Here is a 21,634-nt window from a genome sequence, read left to right on the forward strand (position 1 = left end):
AATGCGACGAAGCACGTGTTTCGGGTTAATTTATACTGCTCCGTGCTAATTTATTCAGTGAGAATAGTCACATTTACCCGAGAGGTGTTTTACATAACAGGAACAAGGAAATAACATTGGGCCTTCATTGACGTTCAAATTAACAGTTCGACTATACTACGATTCTAAACTTCTGCTGGTTGACAGGCAAAACCAGAAGTTATGGAAATGTTCAGTGGGCCAGAAAAGAAACGTTTATTTCCATCCAATATTTGGTTTCATCTAGTAAGACCCCTTACACGTTCGTAAACAAACCCTAATGATGATTGATGATGGTAAGTTTATCACATACGAGTAAATTGAAAAAAACATTGATATATATAATTCTTCTAAAAATAAAAATGCTGTTGAAAATACAAGAGAAAATCAACCATAATGTCAAGGCGTTTCATTGTAGCCTTTTGTCATTTGGTCACCAGGCCCTGACTAAACGCGAGAAAACATGTTTCCTTAAATGATTCCAAAGATGACAAACCTGTTAGGAAACATCGGGAAACACGTTTACTCAACATCAGTTATCGATGCGCACTTTCAATAATAATAATAATAATAATAATAATAATAATAATAATAATAATAATAATAATAATAATAATATATATGTATGTAATTAATGACCAAAAGATTTATTGAAAAAAATCGGAATTTATAATTCCTTTATTTCCTAGATAAATGCTAAAATAGCGAACGTTCAGCTAAGTTACGAACGTTTAGAATATTGATTTTCGTGGCTAAATGAGGAACTGTCGGAAAACATTGTTTCCATGCGTCTGGAAGCATGAGTTGTTTCTGACGAACAGCATGTTTCCTCGTTTAGCCAGGGCCCAAAATTAACTTGAACCTATTCTCACTGCATACATAATTAGCGTGCCAAGTAGGAATTTAGCAGCCCCCCATATATGGACATTGGAGTTTGCACAGTGTAGGTGTAATGCAAACTGCACCGACATTTGTCTCAATCAGCGCGTAGCAATGAAAACAGTGGCAAGGAAATGTTGTACAGTAATTTCTCAATTGGTGCCTGTCAATTCATTGAGGGAGCTTGAGGCGGTAGTTAGTGCGGCTAAGACTTCATCCATGGATGGGCGTTGTGTGGGGTCCTGTTGAAGACAACGTCGTATCAGTGTCCTCAGTTCTCCATCCTCTACCAAGCAAATAAGCTCATCTCTATCATCAAGACATGATGGCTCTTTTCTGAGGCACATTTCCAGCTGAAGAACACCAAAGCTGTACACATCACTCTGGGGAAAAAGTAATAGTCAATTGAGATAACTTTTAATCCTCCACTGATTGCAAAATGAATCTCTCAGTAAAACATCCAATCCTCTACTAATAAAATGAAGCTTTTTATTGCCAAAGATGATAAATGACATGTAAAACCGCAAGCAATGTTTAGGAACTTGCACTTTCTTTTGCACTTTGTTTTTCACTGTTTTAGTGAAAAAATTCCTAAATGCAATAAACGTCAAATTACAACTTTTGTATGATATGCAAAGGTGACAATAATTATTCAGTAGTCAACAAACGACAGTGATGTATTCTGGTCTATCTTTCATACTAACATTTTTTGGTTCGTTAAGCCTAGATAGTATGCACAAACGTTCTTTACTGAGGTAAGCTTCACTAATATTTTACCTTTGGTGAAAATCTTTTGTTGCTCATTTCAGGCGCCAAGTACGAAATAGCACCACCACTTCCTGTCTTGGCATAGTTCATCAGTACAGCATTCCCATAGTCTGAAATCTTCCCTCGCCATGACTGACCATGTTTCCATAGCAACACGTTACCACTGCTGATGTCACGGTGAACGATAGGATGTGGACGGGTGAGATGTAAGTAGTTTAACCCTTTAGCAACATCCCGTGCAATAGTTATAATCTCAAACAGATCTAATGCACGCTCAAGTAAGACCATTTTTAAACTGTTGTCCAACAGTTCAGTCAACAATAATGGACTTTGATCATCGCTTGTTGCACCAATGAATAGTAACATGCAAGGATGGCGACATCTGGAAGCCATTTTCATTTCCCTTCTAAACTTTCCTATGTTGTACTCTGTAATCTTTGGCTTTACTGAGACTTGTTTTACAGCAACTTGTGTGCCACGAAACATTCCTTTGTACACAGTTCCAAACGTTCCGCTTCCGAGTTTTTCTTCAGTAATCTGAATCTCTTCTCGATTCAAAGTCCACTCGCACTCATTTTCAGGTTCTTGTTTCTTTTTTACAAGTTTTTGCGTCGCGGCAAGCGTTGTTTCGAGCTCTTTTGATTTTTCTTGGCAGATTTCAAGTCGTTTCTCTGTTTCCTTTTTAGCTTTCTGTTCACAAGCTAATTTCCTTTGAAGCTCATTTGATTTATCGACGGTCCTCTCGTGATGCTTTTCTACCTCTTTTGTTGTTTGTTCTTCAAAGGCAGTTGATATCTGTCTGATTCTAATGAGCTCGTTTTCCTTCTCTTCAAGGGCCTTTAGTGTAGTTGCTAGATTTATATCAAGCTCATGTATTTTTTCGCTACTTAGCTTTAGATTCCGCTTCTTAGTTTGTTCATGAGCATTCCGCTCCTCTGCTAGAGTGACTTCAAGCTCTTCTACTCTCTGCTCACTATGTTCAAACCGATGCTCGGCGACCTTCATATCCTCTTGTTTCCTTGCTAGTTTTCTTTGAAGCTCATTTAATTTTAACTCCAGCTCTTTATTTATTTCTTGTTCTATCATCAATTCTTTCTCAAATCCATCTGATATCTGTTCGCTGTTGACGAGATTTGCCTCTTTCTCTTGTATTTCCAGTTGTGCTAAGTTTAGAAATTTGTTCGCCTTTTTCAAAGCTTGGAGTTGCGCAGCTAGTTTTTTCTCTAACGATCTTACAAGGTGTTCAAGGGAATTCGCATTCCTTCTTTGTTCGCTGCCGAATTCGATGCAACTCACGGGATGAGTGGGAAATGAATGCCCAACATGGTAATGTACTAACCTGTCTTCCAATACTGGTGGATTTCTTCTTGATTCGTAGCGAAGACGCAACTTATCAAAAGAAACCGTCACAACAGTATTGCCATTTGAAGAATGGCGCAGCATGGTTCTTCCAGAAGTCATAATGGTACTACTGTACTCCTCTATCTCCACCTGGTATTTGATGAGAAATACATAATAGTCATAAAATAATAGTTTTTTCATTTGTGGAGCAAGTAAATTAGGAATGCAAAAGGAAAAATAAGAAAAAAGTAGAGATGTGAACAAATGTAGCATTAAAACTGTTTTTTTTCGCCGTTTAATTCATGACGAAGTGAAAAGCAGAAATAAAAGTCGGAAGTTTGGTTCAAAAAAATGTTTTTCGGGGGGAATGGGGGCAGGCCCCCGTGCCCCCTCGCTACGCTATTGTTTGGATGGAAATGCAACAGTTAAACCGGTTTCACTCTTTCACTTGCGCGTGATGGAGTTGGAATCGTGGAGTTTGAGCAGCTTATGTTCTCCCCCCCCCCCCCCCCCCAAGTGGTCGAACTTTTAAAAAAATATTTCTCGTAGAAGCCTAAACGAAAGGTAATTAATCTGAGAATCGGACATCAATCTTAGATTACCAATCGGTTTAGTAATTTGTGAAAGAGGGAGAATCAAGAATAAAAAATCAAAAGTCAAGGGGGAAGAAATACAATAGAAATGAGTGATTTTCTATAAAAAAAGATCGAAGGAGTATTGCTTTAAGGAGGCTCTGGGTAGTTTTGGTCTGGCACACTTATAAAAATAAGTACGCTCACAACTATTTTCGCTTACGGCTGCTTGTTGATTATTCACGCTCGACTTATGTTAGACAGTGTCTATATCCATACCTATATTCTAACTACTAAAAATATTGAATCCACTAAACTAAAGTCCCGATTTTGAGGGTATAAAGTTGACATGCTGGAAATAATAGTAAAAGTCCATGAAAATACTCATCGTGTAATATTTCGAAAACGCTCTCATACATTTTTTTCATATTGCAATATGTTGGGTGCCTTGATTAATACTGTCGACTAGTGCAAGTCGCTTTGATGTCATCATTACGTCATAATGAAAAAGCCGCTTTAAACTAATTTATCATTTTTGAAACCTCTAATCCTTTCCTAACATTGTGTGAAAAGTGCTTGCAGATCGAGTTGTTCAAGACGAAGTTGTAGCCGTTTCAATGCGGCTAGGTGTGCCAGACCAAAACTACCCGGAGCCTCCTTAAAGGGGCACTTGGATGAAAATGGATAAAAATTGGAAATAACTTTATTGTTATGCTTCATTATCGAGCAATATATTATCTGTAGAACAGAAATGTGTTAGGCCAAGTCAAAAAAAACAAAAACAAAAACAAAAACAAAAACAAAAAAACAAAAACAACAACAAAAAAAGCACACACACAAATGTTTCTCGTCCGGATTTCTATTAAAAAAAGAGTGCGCGGGCGCATTTTTTTATTTTTTATTTTCTGACTTTTAGTTGAATAAAAATTTACCCAATTAAGAAGAACTAGGTACGAAACGAAACTGACGCCCGTAACCTTTTGTTTGTTCCGATTTTTCCTATTACAAATAATAAAAATAGGCAGCCCACAAAAATGAAGCAGTCAAGCACGAGAAACATTGAATTTTTTTCACTTGGCCTACACAATAGATTCTATAAATATGGATTGAGTGAGAGCTAAATGTTGATGAGCTTTATCAAAAGAGTTAATACAACTTTTTGTCCATGATAGAGTACAAACACATAAGTGTGTAACATAAATACCTCTAAATACTGCTAAATTATGCTAATCCTATTGTTTTCTATTGTTTAATTAGCACTATTTACTACTAAATAGCGCAAAGTGTTGCACACTTTTAGTGTTTGTACTCTATTCCCTCAGATCTGTGTAGTATATACAGTGTAAAATGTGATATAGATGAGGGTTTGATTCCTGCTAGTTTCTACGTCCATTTTATCAAAGCAAATTTATATCTATGTTGGAGCTTAAAAAGGAACTATATTTTGTTGTTATTATAAAATTTTGATTATCGTGAACCATATGGGATTCCTGTGGTGCGCCACATGGTGGCTTGGGAGCGAGGCGAGGTCACACTCGAAGGGAAAAAAGCACATGGGTTTCGTTGTAAAAAAAAGGGAAAAATAAAGTGGAATATGGCTCAAGTCTCTCCAATCTATATAAATTAAAGTTAATGCCTCAACCATAAGCCACATAGATTGACCTTACAATTTAAGGAATGACTGCAATTGTAATTAGAATCAAACAAAGCAGCTTTGTGACAAGTTTAAACAGACTGTAATGTTATATTCTTTAAGGACAATACATGGTTGAAATGTTTATGTTTATGGACCATCACATTGTTTACGTGTGACAGCTTATCAAAGCCTTATATGTTCTTGGCGTGGGTTTAGGCAGATCATTCTGGTTCAAAGAGCTATCTCTACACCAGAAATTCCCTCCCACCCATCCCTTTTGTCCTTTTAAAGTATACCATTGAAAAGAAAATATATTCAGTTAGCAGGTGAACAATGTAAATTTAAAAGTTTTAGTTTAAGCTGGTTTACACCCATATTCGAGAGTTACAATAAAGCAAGGGTTGGGATTAAGTGCTCCCATACTAGTGGATGATAACTAGTAGAGAAGTAGTGTAGACTGCGTTGGTGCTTCTGAATAAAACAGTAGGAATTTATGGATATATTGAATCACTGTAAGAAGCTTTGTTAAACTGACGTTTCGGGCATTAGTCCTTCATCGGAGTAAGTACAAAAGGACAAAAGGGATGGGTGGGAGGGAATTTTTGGTGTAGAGATAGCTCTTTGAACCGGAATGATCTGTTACTCCGATGAAGGACTAATGTCCAAAACGTCAGTTTAACAAAGCTTCTTACGGTGATTCAAATTATCCACTGGTCACTCTTTGCCCATAGACTCATGGTTGACTGTGTTTTTGGGGATTAAAACCCCTATTTATCCGTCACTATGGAAACTAAGGCTAATTTTGGAAATAATTACCCTGGGGGGATTATGGTGCCCTGCAGCTTAGGGGATCTTTACCCCTAGATTGAGAGAGGATTACCTCTCTTTGCCATGCATGGCCAGTATGCTAATTGCTGTGATTGCAATTGGAGCCACTTAATTCATTAAGTGCTTCCATACTGGTCACTTTCGGGTATTATTACCCAGGAGGGGATTATGACCCATTTGCGGCCTAGGGGATCTTTACCCCTAGATTGAGAGAGGATTACCTTTCTTTGCCATGCATGGCCAGTATGCTAATTGTGGTGATTGTGATTGGAGCAACTTGATTCCAATACCCCATTACCCCGAAAACTATCTTGTTGTGATTGTTATTTATACTCTAATGGGTTGGAAGCATTAAAATATTGTTTTTTTTTCAAACTCTGCGTACTGACTTCTTGCAAGATGGCGGTGCCTTTTGAGTCTCCCGCCAAATTTAGAAATGCTTGGTTAATACTACTTATTTTATTCATTGTAATGTCCTATAAAAGTCCTTTGGATATAACTGAAGAATCTTCATTACTTTTGGATGGCCCAGAATTTATTCGTGACAAGATATTTACACCAAAGTCTCGTCCGTTACTCCAAGAGCTATCGAGTAGCAATACAAGAAAGAAGAAGTATTTTGGAGTGAAGATAAGTCGTTATTGCAATAGTGATTCATGCTTTCAGCTCTTAAGAATCACTAAAAGCGGTGATGTAGCCTTAAATCCTGGTCCACCTAAGAAGAATATTCAAACTGAGGGATTACGTAAACCAAAATGTCAGCATTGCACAAGAACAATTGCTAAGAATCATAGAACTGTCCAATGTAAAACGTGCGAGCTTTGGTTTCACATGAAGTGTGCAAGTATACTACCGAAGGACTATAAACTGTCCTTATCTTGGATGTGCTCTAAATGTTTACTGAATGCTTTGCCATTTAACCTTAGTATAGCTTCTGATGATCCTGAAGATGATGTCCGGGTCTCGTCCAGTCACTCTAGTCCATCGAGACAAGTACCAAGTATCCTATTAGAACGAACGAAGAATCAAAGTGACCTTCTACTTGTGCATTTGAATATTAACAGCATTCAAAACAAGTTTGAAGAGCTGAAACTTCTTAACAAAGAGCTAAAATCACAAATTATATTCCTTACTGAAACCAAGATAGATTCCACCTATTCCGACGATCAATTTGCTCTTCAAGGATATAACATCTACAGGAAGGATAGAAAGAAGGGAGGTGGTGGTATCATGGCATACGTATCATTGTCAATAACACCTCAGTCTAGAGTCAAGATTCCGGGAAAATTCAACCTTATAGAAACTCTAGCAATAAAAATAAAAACATCAAGCAATAGGGACATTCTGGTTGTTGACATCTATCGCCCTCCAAAAGTGGTAGGTAAAGATTACTACAATAAGCTGGAAGAAGAATTGAACACAATTGGTATGTGGGCTACTATGAATTGTAGCTCTGTTGTCATTACTGGTGATCTTAACCTTGATAGACTCAAACCTTTGGAGAAAGGGGGTAAAATTCTCATTGATATAGAAGATGTATTTAACTTAAATTGTCTCATTAGTGAACCAACTTGAGTTACAAATACTACAGCATCGTTATTGGACGTCATCCTAACTAATGATAATGAACTTTTTAAGGATAGTGGGGTTTTAAAACCAGAGATAAGCGATCATCATATGGTTTACGGCTTAATGAACGAAAAAGTTTATTATAGAAGAAAAGTTGTCACCTTTAGAAGTACAAAGAATGTGAATATAAATGAGTTTCAAGAAGAGCTGAAAAATGCCCCGTGGGATGTTATGGATACCTTTGACACCCTTGATGATGCATCTGATTATTGGAAGGTTTTGTTTAACTCGATAGTTGACAAACATATGCCATTGAAGAAAATGAGATTTAGAGAAAAGGACGTACCATATATGACACCTGAATGGAAACAAGCTATTAAGCTTAAAAGAACTTATGCACAAAAGTATGCTGCTGACCGCTCTCAGGAAAATTGGGATCTGAAGAAGAAATGGAGGAATAATGCAACGAAATTAAGACGCAAAGCCATTAAACAATATTGGCTACAGAAATCTGAAGAATTGAAAACCAAACCTCGCAAGTTCTTCCAAACGTTTAAGCCATTTATGAACAACAAAGGCAAAAGTCAAGGACAAAGCGCGATTTGTATTAAAAATGATGCAGACGGATCCATTGAATCTGATAAAACCAATGTAGCGAACATCTTGGCAGATTATTTTTCAACTATGGCCAACAACATAGGAAGTCCAAATGCTAACGATCTTACGGGACAAGACCTTACTAATCATCCAAGTATTGGAAGTATAGTACTCTCAAGTAAAGCTACCTGGAGTGAATTCCAATTTGAGACAGTAAACACCAATGAAGTCAAGTCTATCATTGGGAAGTTGAACACAAGGAAAGCGTGTGGCAACGATGACATAACTTCTATGATACTGAAATCCGCAGTTACAGAATAGCAGCACCGTTGACCAAACTTTATAATAAAAGCATACAGCAAGGGATATGGCCTGATTCATGGAAAAAAGGAATATGGTGTCCTGTCTTTAAAAAGGATGATCCGCTAGACAAGAAGAATTATCGCCCCATTACATTACTTAATACGGTAGACAAAATCTACGAGAGTTTGTTAAGTAGTCAAGTCAACAAACACTTTGAGTCTGTATTGGATCCATCTCTATCTGCGTATCGCAAGCGGCATAGTTGTGAAACTACACTAATTAGACTAACAGAAGAATGGAGAATGGCGCTTGATAGAAAGGAATGTATAGGTCTATTGTCAACAGATATGACAAAAGCCTTTGACTCTCTTCATCCATCACTGATGCTCAATAAGTTGAAAGCCTACAAGTTCTCTGATAGATCCTTGGAATTGATAAGATCCCATTTTCAAAATAGACGGAACAGAGTCAAACTGCAAGATACCTACAGTGAGTGGAAAACATCAATCAGAGGCAGTCCTCAGGGATCTTCCTTTGGCCCGCTATTATGGAACTTATTTCAAAACGACATGGCATATATAGTTAAAAGAGCCAACCTTTCAAGCTATGCGGATGATCACCAAATATATACCTCAGGAAATTCTATTGACAATATACAAAGAACACTTAATGAAGAAGGACAAATTATATCTAAATGGTATAATGAGAACTTGCTGCAAGGAAATTATGAAAAGTATAATGCTATGCTAATTGGGGATAAAACTAAAACTAACTTAACATTAAATATAGATGGGGTTGATATCAATTCCATAAGGGAATTGAAGTTATTAGGTGTCACTCTAGATGACGGTCTAAATTTTAGTGCTCATATAAGCATTACTTGTAAGAAGGCGGGAATGAAGATTGGAATACTTTTACGATTAAGAAATCTAATACCAACACAAACCAAGCTATCACTATATTTATCTGCCATTTTACCTCACTTAACATATTGTCATGTTGTTTGGCATTTTGGGAAGGCTACAGACTGTAAGAAATTAGAGCAGGTACAAGAAAGGGCGTTGAGAGCAGTCTTTAATGATCATAGTGCAAATTATAATGAACTACTTAAATGGGCCAAATTGCCAACTTTGCTTAATAGGCGTCTACAGGACATTTTAATTTTAATGTACAAGGTGAAGAACAAATATGTTCCTGATTATGTAGATAATATTTTTCGAGTCAATCAAATAAGTATAATTTACGTCATTCTGATTTTTCTATTCCAAGTTTTAGTACAGTTAGATATGGTAAGCATTCAATCAGATATTTAGGTCCATATTTATGGAGTAAGATTAGTAAGGACTTACAGAACAAACCCAGCATAAATGCCTTTCGAACTGCTATAAGAACAGTTGATGTCTCGGGATTGTTGGATGGATCCTGTAAGTGTATAGCATGCTCAACCTAGAGACTTATGGTTGAGCACGTTGTTCACTTGGTTGTTCAGTTTCATCCTATCCATCCAGAAATCTATCGAGAGATCGTCTGTTCTCTACTGAAGTTATATTTTAATTAGAATTGGGGTTGGGCTTGGATCTGGGGATATGAGTAGGGTAGGGAAAATTTTAGATAGTACTTAGTGTTAATCACTATTTACATATTTATATATCTTAGAATACATATATTCTTAAATATTTGTATATTTCTATTTATTTGTTTAGTTTTTGTATTAATTTATTTGGTTCTTTTATAGTGTCCCCAATTAGCTTATATCTTAGCTAAATAACTTGACGCTTTTAATAAAGTTTATCTATCTATCTATCTATCTTTTTAAGTTTACATTAGAAACTTTCTCTAAAGAGAAGTCTAATTGCCAATCTCATTACACATTCAAGGGCAACATACATTAGTATTCAAGGGAATTATCTAGATAATTCCCGAGGATAGTGGGCTTTTATCTAGATTAAGCCCTTGAATTCGTAACGAGCAGGGCAATATGGGGTATAAAACTCTATGAATAACAAAGAAAATCGTGTCAATAATAATATAAGGTAAAATGTATAGATCAGGATAAATTACCCGAAACCCAAATATATAATGCTTCAAGTTACATACCTGGAACATAGGCTCAGGATAACCAAGAGAAGATGGCAAGACGGCTGTAACTACACCAGGAACTTCTCTACCATTCACTGTCACTAACACTTCACTCCCAGCTTTGAATTTAGGTGTGTTTCTAAAACGACTCCCTTCTTTGAAAGCTTTATATCTTTTCTCTAAGGAGGCTATTCTCATAAGATATTCAGCATCTGCCTCACTTAATCTTGCAGCATATCCAGCAGGACATTGAAACTTTAGTCCCCTGCTTTCATCGTAAAGAGCTATAAAACCACTTGGTAAATTAACTTCTGAAGCATGTAAATCTTCGACAAATATTTGACCTCTTTCACATTGCATTTCCAGACCCAACATCTTATGTCTCAACAGAATATATTTAGTTGATTCACTTCCTAACCGACTCATAATGAAGGCTTTACACTCGGCAGTAAAAACAGCTTTCAAAATGGCGCCTCTAAATGTTTCGCTTCTGAAATATAAATTAGGGTATTCCCCAGCCAGCCTCGATTTTGTGCTTCCGCCTTCAATTTGTTATACCACAGGAAGCCCTTCATCTTTTTCAAGCTATTTTCTCTCAAAAATAAGTGAGTATAAAAACTTTAAAAACTACATTAATCTACTGGGATATATATATATATATTCTTTGTTTAATAATGTATACCTTTATGCCAGACATGATTCAAATAAAACCAAGCGCTGAATTCTTTGTCAGTATTCGGCACTTTAAGTAGCACATGATCTCAGTTTCATGTCATGGACAAATTGCTGTTTAATATTATTGAGGACTTTAAAGAATGTATGTTAGAAATTTATCTTATTAGAGCTGGGCTTTACAAACCACAGGAAGCCCATAGTAGCTTACCGCTACATCCTTGTTAGGGGTTGTGTATGGGGGTACCCGTTTGTCTGTTATAATTAGTAGTTTTTAGGCTATCCATGTTTCAGTTAGTCGCGTTAAACCCAACCACAACCCCTTATTATCATCGTTTTGCTGGTTCTTAGGAACCCTTCATTATTTATCAGAGGGGGGTTTGGGGTGTGTGCAAGAAAGATATTATTTTTCCTATCTTTACTTTGTTAAACAATGTATACCTATTTAAAAAAACGTTGTCTGAGAGCGAAACTAATTGTGGATTGTAAGCTAGGAATTATTTTTGTGATTTCAATTAGTAGTTTGCAACAAGTATCTAAACTTTGGGGTGGGGGGAAGGGATGGTCGGGGAGGTCGGTTATGCGCACGAAACTCTAATTATAGTATGCCCACTGGTTTTTGGGGTCCCCTCTAACTACATATAACTCATCAATTATTTCAAGACCTCACTTTGCAGGGTCACTAAAATTTCAAGTTCCCCTATTTTCTCAGTCATACACGCAGTTGTTGCAGTTGTTTGTGGGAGGTGCGGTAATGAGTGGGGGATATGAAAGCCTGTTGCCTCATTTCTCCCCCATCTTGGAGCAATGATTTATGATTTCGTTTTCTCAGAATGAGTCTTTCGTCTGGAGTTAAACTTAGACAGTCTTTCTTTCCTCGCCCTCTTCCCCCAAAGCGCCGCTACGCAGGCCGGCACAACGATGTTTGTATTTACAAAACGAGAGCTATGGATACCAAGTCTTGCAAACTTTTTAAAACTGTTTGTTTATTGGCACGATTACACGCACCAATTTTCTCACCAACTTGTCTCGCAACTGATTTTCTCAAATTACGCTGTAGGCTATAGTGTAGACGATGCAATGTTCCAGTTGCAGAGAAAATTGCTTCCTGTAAATGCGCCTTGATTATTTGCAAAAGTTTCAAAGTTCTGGCTGACTTTTGAGTCTTCAATTTTGTTTTGTCAAATAACAGTTTGAATTATTTTGGAGGTCAATGTGATAAATGCAATTACCACTGTTTGCATTGGTATGCACTCATCGAAATAAAAAAGGTAAACAGGTAATAGACTACTGTCATTTAAAATTGTACCGGTTAGAGTACGTAAACGTACATGGCGGAACGTAGAACGGTAAATGGGAAGGAATTATTTAGTTGACGGTAATCTATTGCCTAGTTAACTGCACCGACGTTTGCCTCGACCAGCGCGTAGCAATACAAACAGAGGCAAATAAATGTTATATAATAATTACTTAATTGGTCAGTTAATACATCTAAGACTTTATCCATGGATGGGCGTTGTGTTGGTTCCTGTTGAAGACAACTTCGTATCAGGGACCTCAGTTCTCCATCCTCTACCAAGCAAATAAGCTCATCTCTATCATCAAGACATGATGGCTCTTCTCTGAGGCACATTTCCAGCAGAAGAACACCAAAGCTGTACACATCACTCTGGGGAAAAATAATATACAGTAGAGAGACTTTTATCCTCCAATATCGATTTTGAAAAAGATAAAATCTAAATCGGTTAGGAGATCAGATTACTCACTACTAATAAAGGATACGATAGAACCGCAGGCAATGTTTAGGATTATGCACTTGTAATTTTGTGTTGCACTTGTTATTTTATTCCATCATTAAAGCTTCGTTCTTATGCTAGTCGAGCCAAATTAATTCTTTTCAACAAATTATGTGGAGGGCACACAAAAAAAAAAAAGCAAAAAAAACCCCGCAAATATACAACTTTTGTATGATCTATATGCAAAAATGACAATAATTATTCAGTAGTCAACAAACGACAGTGATGTATTCTGGTCTATCTTTCTTACTAACATTTTTTGTTCGTTAACCCTAGATAGTATGCACAAACGTTCTTTATTGAAGTAAGCTTCACTAATGTTTTACCTTTGGTGAAAATCTTTTGTTGTTCATTTCAGGCGCCAAGTACGAAATAGCACCCCCACTGCCTGTCTTGGCATAGTTCATCAGCACAGCATTTCCATAGTCTGAAATCTTCCCTCGCCATGACTGACCATGTTTCCATAGCAACACGTTGCCGCTACTAATGTCACGGTGAACAATAGGATGTGGACGGGTGAGATGTAAGTAGTTTAACCCTTTAGCAACATCCATTGCAATAGTTATAATCTCAACAAGGTTTAATGCACGATCAAGTAAGACAGCTTTTAAACTAGTGTCCAACAGTTCAGTCAGCAGTAATAGACTTTGATCATCACTTGTTGCACCAATGAACTGTAACATGCAAGGATGGCGACATCTGGACGCCATTTTCATTTCCCTTCTAAAGTTTTCTATGTTGTACTCTGTAATCCTTGGCTTTACTGAGACTTGTTTTACAGCAACTGGTGTACCACGAAAAATTCCTTTGCACACAGTTCCAAACGTTCCGCTTCCGAGTTTTTCTTCAGTCAATTGAATCTCTTCTCGATTCAAAATCCATTCGCACTCGTTGTCAGGTTCTTGTCTTTTTTTTACAAGTTTTTGTGTTTCGGCAAGCGTTGTCTCAAGCTCTTTTGATGTTTTTTGGCAGATTTCAAGTCGTTTGTCTGCTTCTTCTCTAGCTTTCTGTTCATAAGCTAATTTTCTTTGAAGCTCATTTGATTTATCTTCGTTTCTCTGGTGATGCTTTTCTACCTCTTTTGCTGTTTCCTGTTCTGTCACCAGTTTTTTTTCAAAGGCTGCTGATATCTGTCTGATTCTGATGAGGTGCTTTTCCTTCTCCTCAAGGGCCTTTACAGTAGATGTTAGGTTTATATTAAGCTTATCTATTTTTTCGCTGCTTTCCTTTACATTTTTCTTGGTTTGTTCGTGACCATGCCGCTCCTCAGCTAGAGTGACTTCAAGCTCTTGTACTCTCTGCTTACTAAGTTCAAATCGATGATCGGCTTCTTTTTTGGCCTCTTGTTCGCTTGCTAATTTTCTTTGAAGCTCATTTAATTTTAATTCCAGCTCTTTGTTTATCTTTTGTTCTATTGTCAATTCTTTTTCAAATTCATCTGATATCTGTTCACTGTTGGCGAGATCTTTCTCTTTCTCTTTAAGGTCTAGTTGTGTTAAGACTCTAAGACATTCTCTCACGTTTTCATAAGCTTGGTGTTGTACGGCGAGTGTTTCCTCTAAGGATATCAAACGCTTTTCAAGGGAATGTGCATTATATTTTTGTTCCACGAGTGCTTCTAGTAACCTTTCTTCCCATGCTGGTGGATTTCTTCTTGATTCGTAGCGAGAACGCAATTTATCAAACGAAACATTCACAACAATATTACCATTTGAAGATTGGCGCAGCATGGTTCTTTCAGAAGTCATAACGATACTGCTGTACTCCTCTATCTCCACCTAATAATTGATGAGAAATACATCTTAGTCATAAAATAAGACATCATAGTCATAAATAAAATCATGGGATTTTTAATTTGTAGAGCAAGCATATTAGGAATCTAATGAAGGACACCGGGGGGACTGGAGAAAAAAAAAAAAAAAACGAAAAAAAGTGAAACAAATGCAGTAATGCTGTGTCACTTGCGGCAGAGTCCGAATTGGATTTTAAAGCAGCTTGTGACGCAGTTAACACTAGTAGTCGTGGTGGAAAGCGCTTCAGAAGCAGAATAGGAAAGATGGAAGGTTTCTGTCCTTTAGTTTGACGAGCGGTTTTGACTTGGAATTTCACATATGGACTTCTTGCAACTCCCGATTCCGTTTACGACTATTCCGTCGCAAGTGAAATTAATAGACCCTTTGCTAAAATGGCGACCAAAAATTGAAATGAGTTACATTAAAAAACCAATACCAGCACTAAGAAGAGCACCTTTACTTTAGTAACCCTACAAAGACTCATTATGTCAGGTGCTATATCGGCTGAGAAAACCTTAGCTGAAAATGACAAATTTACGGACATTTTTATGCTTGGGATATTTTTTTGTCTGGGGGTATACGCTATACCCTCAGACATACAAACGTCTGTTAATTTGAAAATTTTCATCTTGAGGTTTCTTGGCCGATATAGTATAGCCAATTTCACATGATCTGGTTCAACTCAATCTTTTAAAAAAAAAAACACTGAAAGACCTCAAATACTTCTATTAATAAAAATGGAAAACATAACATTCTTACAGTATAATTGGACGCTTTTTATTCGATATGATTTTGCAAGCATGAAAATTTCTTTACCTGAAAACGATCAATGATGGGCAAACAAACTAATAGTTAGCGAGGAACATTACGAGGAAAAACCTTTCTGGTCCAAGATAGGAGATAAATATACGCCTGCCGTTTCTGAAGATGTTCAAGTTTCATAGTTGTTGGATGTAAACAAAACCAAACACGGAAAGTCTTGAACTCGTTATAACTGCCAACTGGTTAGCGCAGTTGTTGGTAAGAGCGTCGGTTCAAGCCTCGCGCGGTTCAATAGTCTTGCAATTTTGTGTCATATTAGTTTAAGTTCTAATTTGTATCCTGACGTAGTTTTGAGACAAATTATCAACGAATTTTAGAATGTTGGAAGATCTTGTAAGATTGACTAGAACACTGCGATGAAAAGTGCGCATGAAATGTTTACCCCGTCTTATGTATTATACGTTTTCACAAAATCGCATACGTCGATTACCTTCAAAATGTTCCGTTTAAGACTAGATACAGAGTAAAACTAAATGAGCAATGACTTTTGTGAATATATAGCTCTGAAATATTAATTTCGGCCGTATGAAATCCATTGTTTGGTTTTGAAGTAAATTATGCTCTCTATTTAAAGAATCTCAAATATCTCATAATTAGCTAGATAGATTTTTTTCAAAAATCCCTACAAATGGAGGCATCTAGTATATAATTATGTGGTACGAAGCATTTTAGTGTTGAACGCTCTGCAAGGCTAAAATTGTTCTCTAAACAAAAACAAATATTTCATCATAATCACGTGTTATGACGTCCGATTTCATTAAAAACTGCATCAAACATTAATTCAATCTTTATGTGACTTATGTGCAAAAAAGATTTACAATCGGATAAAACACGTTTATGCCCCAGCGTTCCAAACGTGGAAGGTAGCGGTCAAGCGTGAGGGGGTCCAGCCACCTTAAATACATTTCATTGAAACGCTGAACAAATTAAACCATACATACCTTGAAAACCCTTCATTTAAACGCTCAACAATCCACAGAGCTCTAATACATTTTACACTTCACTGAAACGCTAAACAATCCACAGAGCTTGAAAACACTTTAATCACTGAAACGCTCGACAAACCATGGAGCTTGAAAACACTTTATTTAAACGCTCAACAAACCACGGAGCTTGAAAACACTTCATTTAAACGCTCAACAAACCACTGAGCTTGAAAACACTTAACTTCGCTTAAACAAACGACAGAGCTGAAAACAATTCATTTAGACGCGCAACAAACCACGCGGCTTGAATGCAGTCAATTCAAAAAACGTTGTCGTCGACCGGCTCAAGCCTACGCGACTGGACCGAAAGGAATATGGGTAAAAATCAATGAAGCGGTTAAATATATTCGTTATGAATTAATTATTCCACTAGTAATAAGATAATAATGGCGAGAAACAATCCCTCAAATGCATGTCTTTGGGTTTAGGGAAAGAAAAAACAAAGTAGTTATGATTCAGTTCACAATTCCGAAAATATGAAGGCAGTAAAAAAAAGCGTCTCCTTCTACACTTCCCGCTCGCCTACGAAGGTTCGTACTGTAAACCAGGCATAACTCGGCTTCAATGATTACTACCCAGAGTTCCTTTCGGTCCAGTCGCGTAGGCTTGAGTTGGTCGACGACAACATTTTTTGAATTGACTGTACACCTCATTAAAACGCTCAACAATCCGCAGAGCTTGAAAACACTTCATTTAAACGCTTCAGGAGAAGACAGAGCTGAAAACCATTCATTTGAACGCTCAACGAACCCCAGAACTTTAACTGTGCAAATTAATAAAACTAAACTATAGGAAAAACACCAAGTTCTGAAACTTCTGAACTCCGAAGAATGAAATAACAAGATGGTCTTTCAACAAGAATCTAACTAGACCAGAACTTGGTCACACGAGGAATAAGATTACTATCGTTCACCTCTTCAGCAACAGGAAGAACTGCCTGTCTTACATCTCCTGGCGGTAACCCAAGGCGAACCTGTTCTTGACCTTCCAAGAAATGGGCGAGCAAGCGGGATCGGTAGTTCAATCAAAGACGTCTGTACTCTTCCCGTTAATTTGAATGAAGTAGCACCAGAGGGACCACGCTTCCCTTTATATATACTCTATTTGCATATTACAATTCCCTAGGGTATTCATCATAATATTCACACTGACTGTGAATAGTTGTAAGCATAATGCGCCCTAGCATACCTAGCCTTTTGCCAGCTTTGGATAAAATACACTGGATATGGCAGTTCCATGAAAGGTGTTCGTCAAAAGTAATTCCTATATAATTAAATTCAAATACACGCTTAATGGGGGGACCAATGAAAAATATATTGTAATCAGAAACCTGTGAAAGCTTAGCACGAGTTCCAAATAACATAGGCTAGTCCACAAACATTTATGGATATCTAATGAACTGACGAATAAGAAATAAAGAAAAATACTGTATACAAGAGGTAGACATCAGTACAATTTTCACTGAAGGTTAAATTTTGTAATTGAGGCAACTCTCAATGCAATGCATAGCGACCTGAGATTCGCGATTCGTGTATAAACGAAATTAAGCAGCAACTACGTCACAGAGTACAAATAAAGATTTATAGATTGTAACTTTTATTATGATAAAACGAAAAAAAAAAACAAAACGATTTTTTCGATAGCGTGACTTCACAGTGAAAAACAAAAACATAATGCTCTTGAAATTACATACCTCGACCATAGGCTCAGAATAGATACACGATTGTGAGACGACCTTAACTACTCCAGGGAATTCTCTACCATTCACCTCCACAAACACTTTACTTCCAGCTTCCAGGTTTTTAAAACGACTTCCTTCTTTAAAAGCTTTATATCTGTTCTCTAAGGAGACTATTCTCATAAGATTTTCAGCATCTTCATATGTTAGTCTAGCAGTATCTTCAGCAGGACATTGAAACTTTACTCCACGACTTTTGTCGTTAAGAGTTATAAAACCACTTGGTGAATAAGGAACATCTAAATCTTCGACAAATATTTGACCTCTTTGAAAAACTTCGCATTGCATTTCCAAATTAAACATCTTATGTTTCAAAAGAATATATTTAGTTGATTCACTTCCTAACCGACTCATAATAAAGGCTTTATACTCGGCAGTAAAAACAAGCTTCCAAAATGGCGTCTCTAAATGTTTCACTCCTGAAATATAAATTAGGGTATTCCCCTGCCAGCCTCGATTTTGTGCTTCCGCTTTCTATTTGTTATAGCACAGGAAGCCCATTTACGATTTTCAAGCTATTTTTCTCTAAAAAAAAAAGTAAGTAGAAAGATTAAGTAATCTACTGGGATATATATATATATTTATTTTTGCTTTGTTTAGCAATGTGCGCTGCGAATTATTTTTGTGATTTCAATTAGTAATTTGCAACAAGTTTGTATCTAAATATGTCAACTTTGAGCTATAACCTGGCGAATTGTCTGGCTAACAAACAAGCACTCATCCCCCACAATTCGAATCGGTAAATTTCGTAAAATTAGTAATGCATTTTATCGAAATAATTTTATGAACATTTATATATACAGAATATATATGTACGTATGACGTGTATGTGTGGAATATGTGAATATAGATATTATGCACATACATAAACATACGTATATATTCGTAACTTATTTGGATCTAAGTTGATGTGCAACTTTGTACAAAACGCCAAATAAAATATGTCTGTCTGTCTGTCTGTCTGTCTATATACCCTTTTCGAGAAAGTTAGTCACCCGTGTAGAGTGAAAGCAGTAAGCTAGCGGCGCGGAGGTTCATGGTTACCCTTTAAAAATCACGTGCTTTAAGTCCACTTTTCCACGCACGAGGCGGGATTTTCAAAACATTTAACAAGATGTACACCGGAACGGCACGTGTGAATATTATGCTGAAAGTTTTAAAATTGGAAAACAAAAAACAGTCTTCTTTGTTTTCCTTGAGAGAGGTGCCAATATTTAAAGATGTTGAGATGTTTAAAAGATATTTATTAGAGAAACATGCCGCTGAAATAAGCCCGGCCAAAGAAGTGAATGGCTTCGAACTAGGTTATTATGGACCAAGAGGGAGAAAGCTTTCCATACGTACGAACGAACACCTGAAAGAGGCATGCTTGAAAGAGAGTTTGAACTACGTGACATTTTGGTTGGATCCCTTTCCTTCATCTACTCCAAAAGGAAAGGCAATTCTAGGAAAACGAGGGTCGGCTGACGACGACGAGCTCATCTGCCTTGACTTTAGGCCGACGGGAAACAAGAAAACAAGTGAGTGACAGTCAAACTAAAAGGTCTGTAAAGGAACTAGCTATCGTTTTTTCAATACTGCAGCTATCTGTTTTTTAATAGAAAGAAAGAACTAAAATTAAAAAAGGATTTACGGTCTGTAAAAATATTAATTGGGCTACGCATTGAGCGCACGTGAAAATTTCGGCATATTGATACGTGCGCTCTAAAAACTATTTTAAATCGAATAAATTATGCGAACTTTCTCGCTACTTTAATTCAAAAAATGACTTTGCTACAACGAAAAACTATTAGTACTGAAGTTCAGCTCACGGGAAAAGAAGAAGAGGAATGTAGAATTATTATTTTGTAGAAACAGATGTCAAGAAAGAAGATGATAGTCGCTTCAACAGCTATTTGTCAAAACTACGCGCCAAACTGAACATGGCTCAAAAATGGACGATTTTAAATTAAAGTGTTGGGCAAGAATGTTGGTAAGAAAATGTTATTTTTACTCATTATCTGTACACAAATTTTACGAGTTAATTAAGTAAATTATTATCATACTTATTTTCAGGTAAATGGAAGTCATGATGACGAGACAGTGCCACCAAATGTTTCGTCTTTTGCGACAGAGCCTAAATGTGTAGTTAAGTCATCAACATCGACTTCTACCTGTTCTACCTCAGCACAACCCAGCAAACGAGAAATGGATGCCACGGGAGTAAACGAAGCGCAGGTTTGAACTGCCCTTGTAATCTTTTTTGCTGGTGTTACTTCATTTAAAAAAAATCTTGTTCTACATTTTTTGATAAATGAAACGCGGCTTTCTCTGTTTTCACTATTATAGATCAAAGCACGAGGACTAATTCTTGGCCAATGTCATAGCAACGAGGAGTTTCAAGAGCAGAAAAAGATGTTGGAGGACCTCAAAAAACCTAATTGCACCGAGCAATGATGTAATGATGTAAGGTTTTATTCGCATAGTATTATGAGGACTGACTTGTAGTCAAGCTAAGTATGAACATAAATGTTTTTTTCTACAACCATCATAATATAAGTATTACAAATTAATTACAGTGTATCACCTATTGCAAAAATTCATCATTAAAAGGCTTTACACTTTGAGATATCTTGTGTCGTAGTCTATAGCATATTGGGAAAATTGTCAAGATAACACCCCAAGTTAGAATGGATTTTATAAATACCCAATAAATCGTAAATAGTTTCTGATGTCTACATCAGAAACTTGCATAAAGGCCTTAAAAAGCATTTCCAGTTCTGGATCATGACACACTTGCCACACAACATCATTAGCTCGAATCCAACTCTTTGCTTGAGAAAAAATGTTTTCACACGGGTTAAAATCTGGACTATAAGCTGGAAGGAACACGATTAGATCACCAGTGGTATTGATAGCTTCAACAACGCGACGGCAGCAATGAATCGCAGCATTATCTGTTATAAGAGCAAAAACCTTGCTTAACATGATAAGATGAAATAAAAGTCTGCCGGTATGAAGTCGTGATAAAAATCATTACCCATAAAAACCACAACCAAACCGCTGTAGATCAGGGATGAGCTTCTCATTTACAAATGCCAGGAAGCTCTCTTCATCAGAAGTTCCTCGACGAATGTTCAATTCAATGATCCCTTCTGAGCATATGACAGAAATCGCTGTAATTCGTGGACCCCAAATGCCATACCACCTTTGACTTTGAGCTGGGCAGCCACGAAAGCTGTAACCAAAGCTTCTCAT

At 36.9% G+C, this 21,634-nt stretch overlaps 2 protein-coding genes across 2 annotated transcripts; both read right to left on the reverse strand.

The window, feature by feature from the left end:
- Positions 1-218: 218 nt before the first annotated feature.
- On the reverse strand, positions 219-11,142 carry LOC116304686 (uncharacterized). The gene is made up of 3 exons (XM_089033882.1): positions 10,609-11,142; positions 1,675-3,156; positions 219-1,280 (listed from the first exon to the last, which is right to left on the reverse strand). The coding sequence occupies exons 1-3, from the start codon at positions 11,014-11,016 to the stop codon at positions 1,050-1,052; spliced, it is 2,121 nt and encodes a 706-aa protein (XP_088890008.1). The 5' UTR covers positions 11,017-11,142; the 3' UTR covers positions 219-1,049.
- An 86-nt stretch (positions 11,143-11,228) lies between these two features.
- LOC116304685 (uncharacterized) lies at positions 11,229-18,806 on the reverse strand. Its single transcript, XM_031714456.2, has 3 exons — positions 18,353-18,806; positions 13,385-14,836; positions 11,229-12,931 (listed from the first exon to the last, which is right to left on the reverse strand). The coding sequence occupies exons 1-3, from the start codon at positions 18,749-18,751 to the stop codon at positions 12,653-12,655; spliced, it is 2,130 nt and encodes a 709-aa protein (XP_031570316.2). The 5' UTR covers positions 18,752-18,806; the 3' UTR covers positions 11,229-12,652.
- Between the last annotated feature and the right edge of the window lie 2,828 nt (positions 18,807-21,634).

The sequence above is a fragment of the Actinia tenebrosa genome, unplaced genomic scaffold (assembly GCF_029948245.1).
Source record: "Actinia tenebrosa isolate PJP-AT-01 unplaced genomic scaffold, QUT_ActTen_1.0 PGA_scaffold2__45_contigs__length_23673736, whole genome shotgun sequence".
NCBI classification, from domain to species: Eukaryota; Metazoa; Cnidaria; class Anthozoa; order Actiniaria; family Actiniidae; genus Actinia; species Actinia tenebrosa.

Bases quoted from the DNA above. Each gene is read 5' to 3' on its own strand.
- LOC116304686 (XM_089033882.1), bottom strand. From the start codon at position 11,016: ATGAGTCGGTTAGGAAGTGAATCAACTAAATATATTCTGTTGAGACAT. The intron at 3,157-10,608 runs GTATGTAACTTG...ATCAAATACCAG, and splicing joins ATCCTGAGCCTATGTTCCAG to GTGGAGATAGAGGAGTACAG. The intron at 1,281-1,674 runs GTAAAATATTAG...CTTTTTCCCCAG, and splicing joins ACAAAAGATTTTCACCAAAG to AGTGATGTGTACAGCTTTGG.
- LOC116304685 (XM_031714456.2), bottom strand. From the start codon at position 18,751: ATGAGTCGGTTAGGAAGTGAATCAACTAAATATATTCTTTTGAAACAT. The intron at 14,837-18,352 runs GTATGTAATTTC...ATCAATTATTAG, and splicing joins ATTCTGAGCCTATGGTCGAG to GTGGAGATAGAGGAGTACAG. The intron at 12,932-13,384 runs GTAAAACATTAG...ATTTTTCCCCAG, and splicing joins ACAAAAGATTTTCACCAAAG to AGTGATGTGTACAGCTTTGG.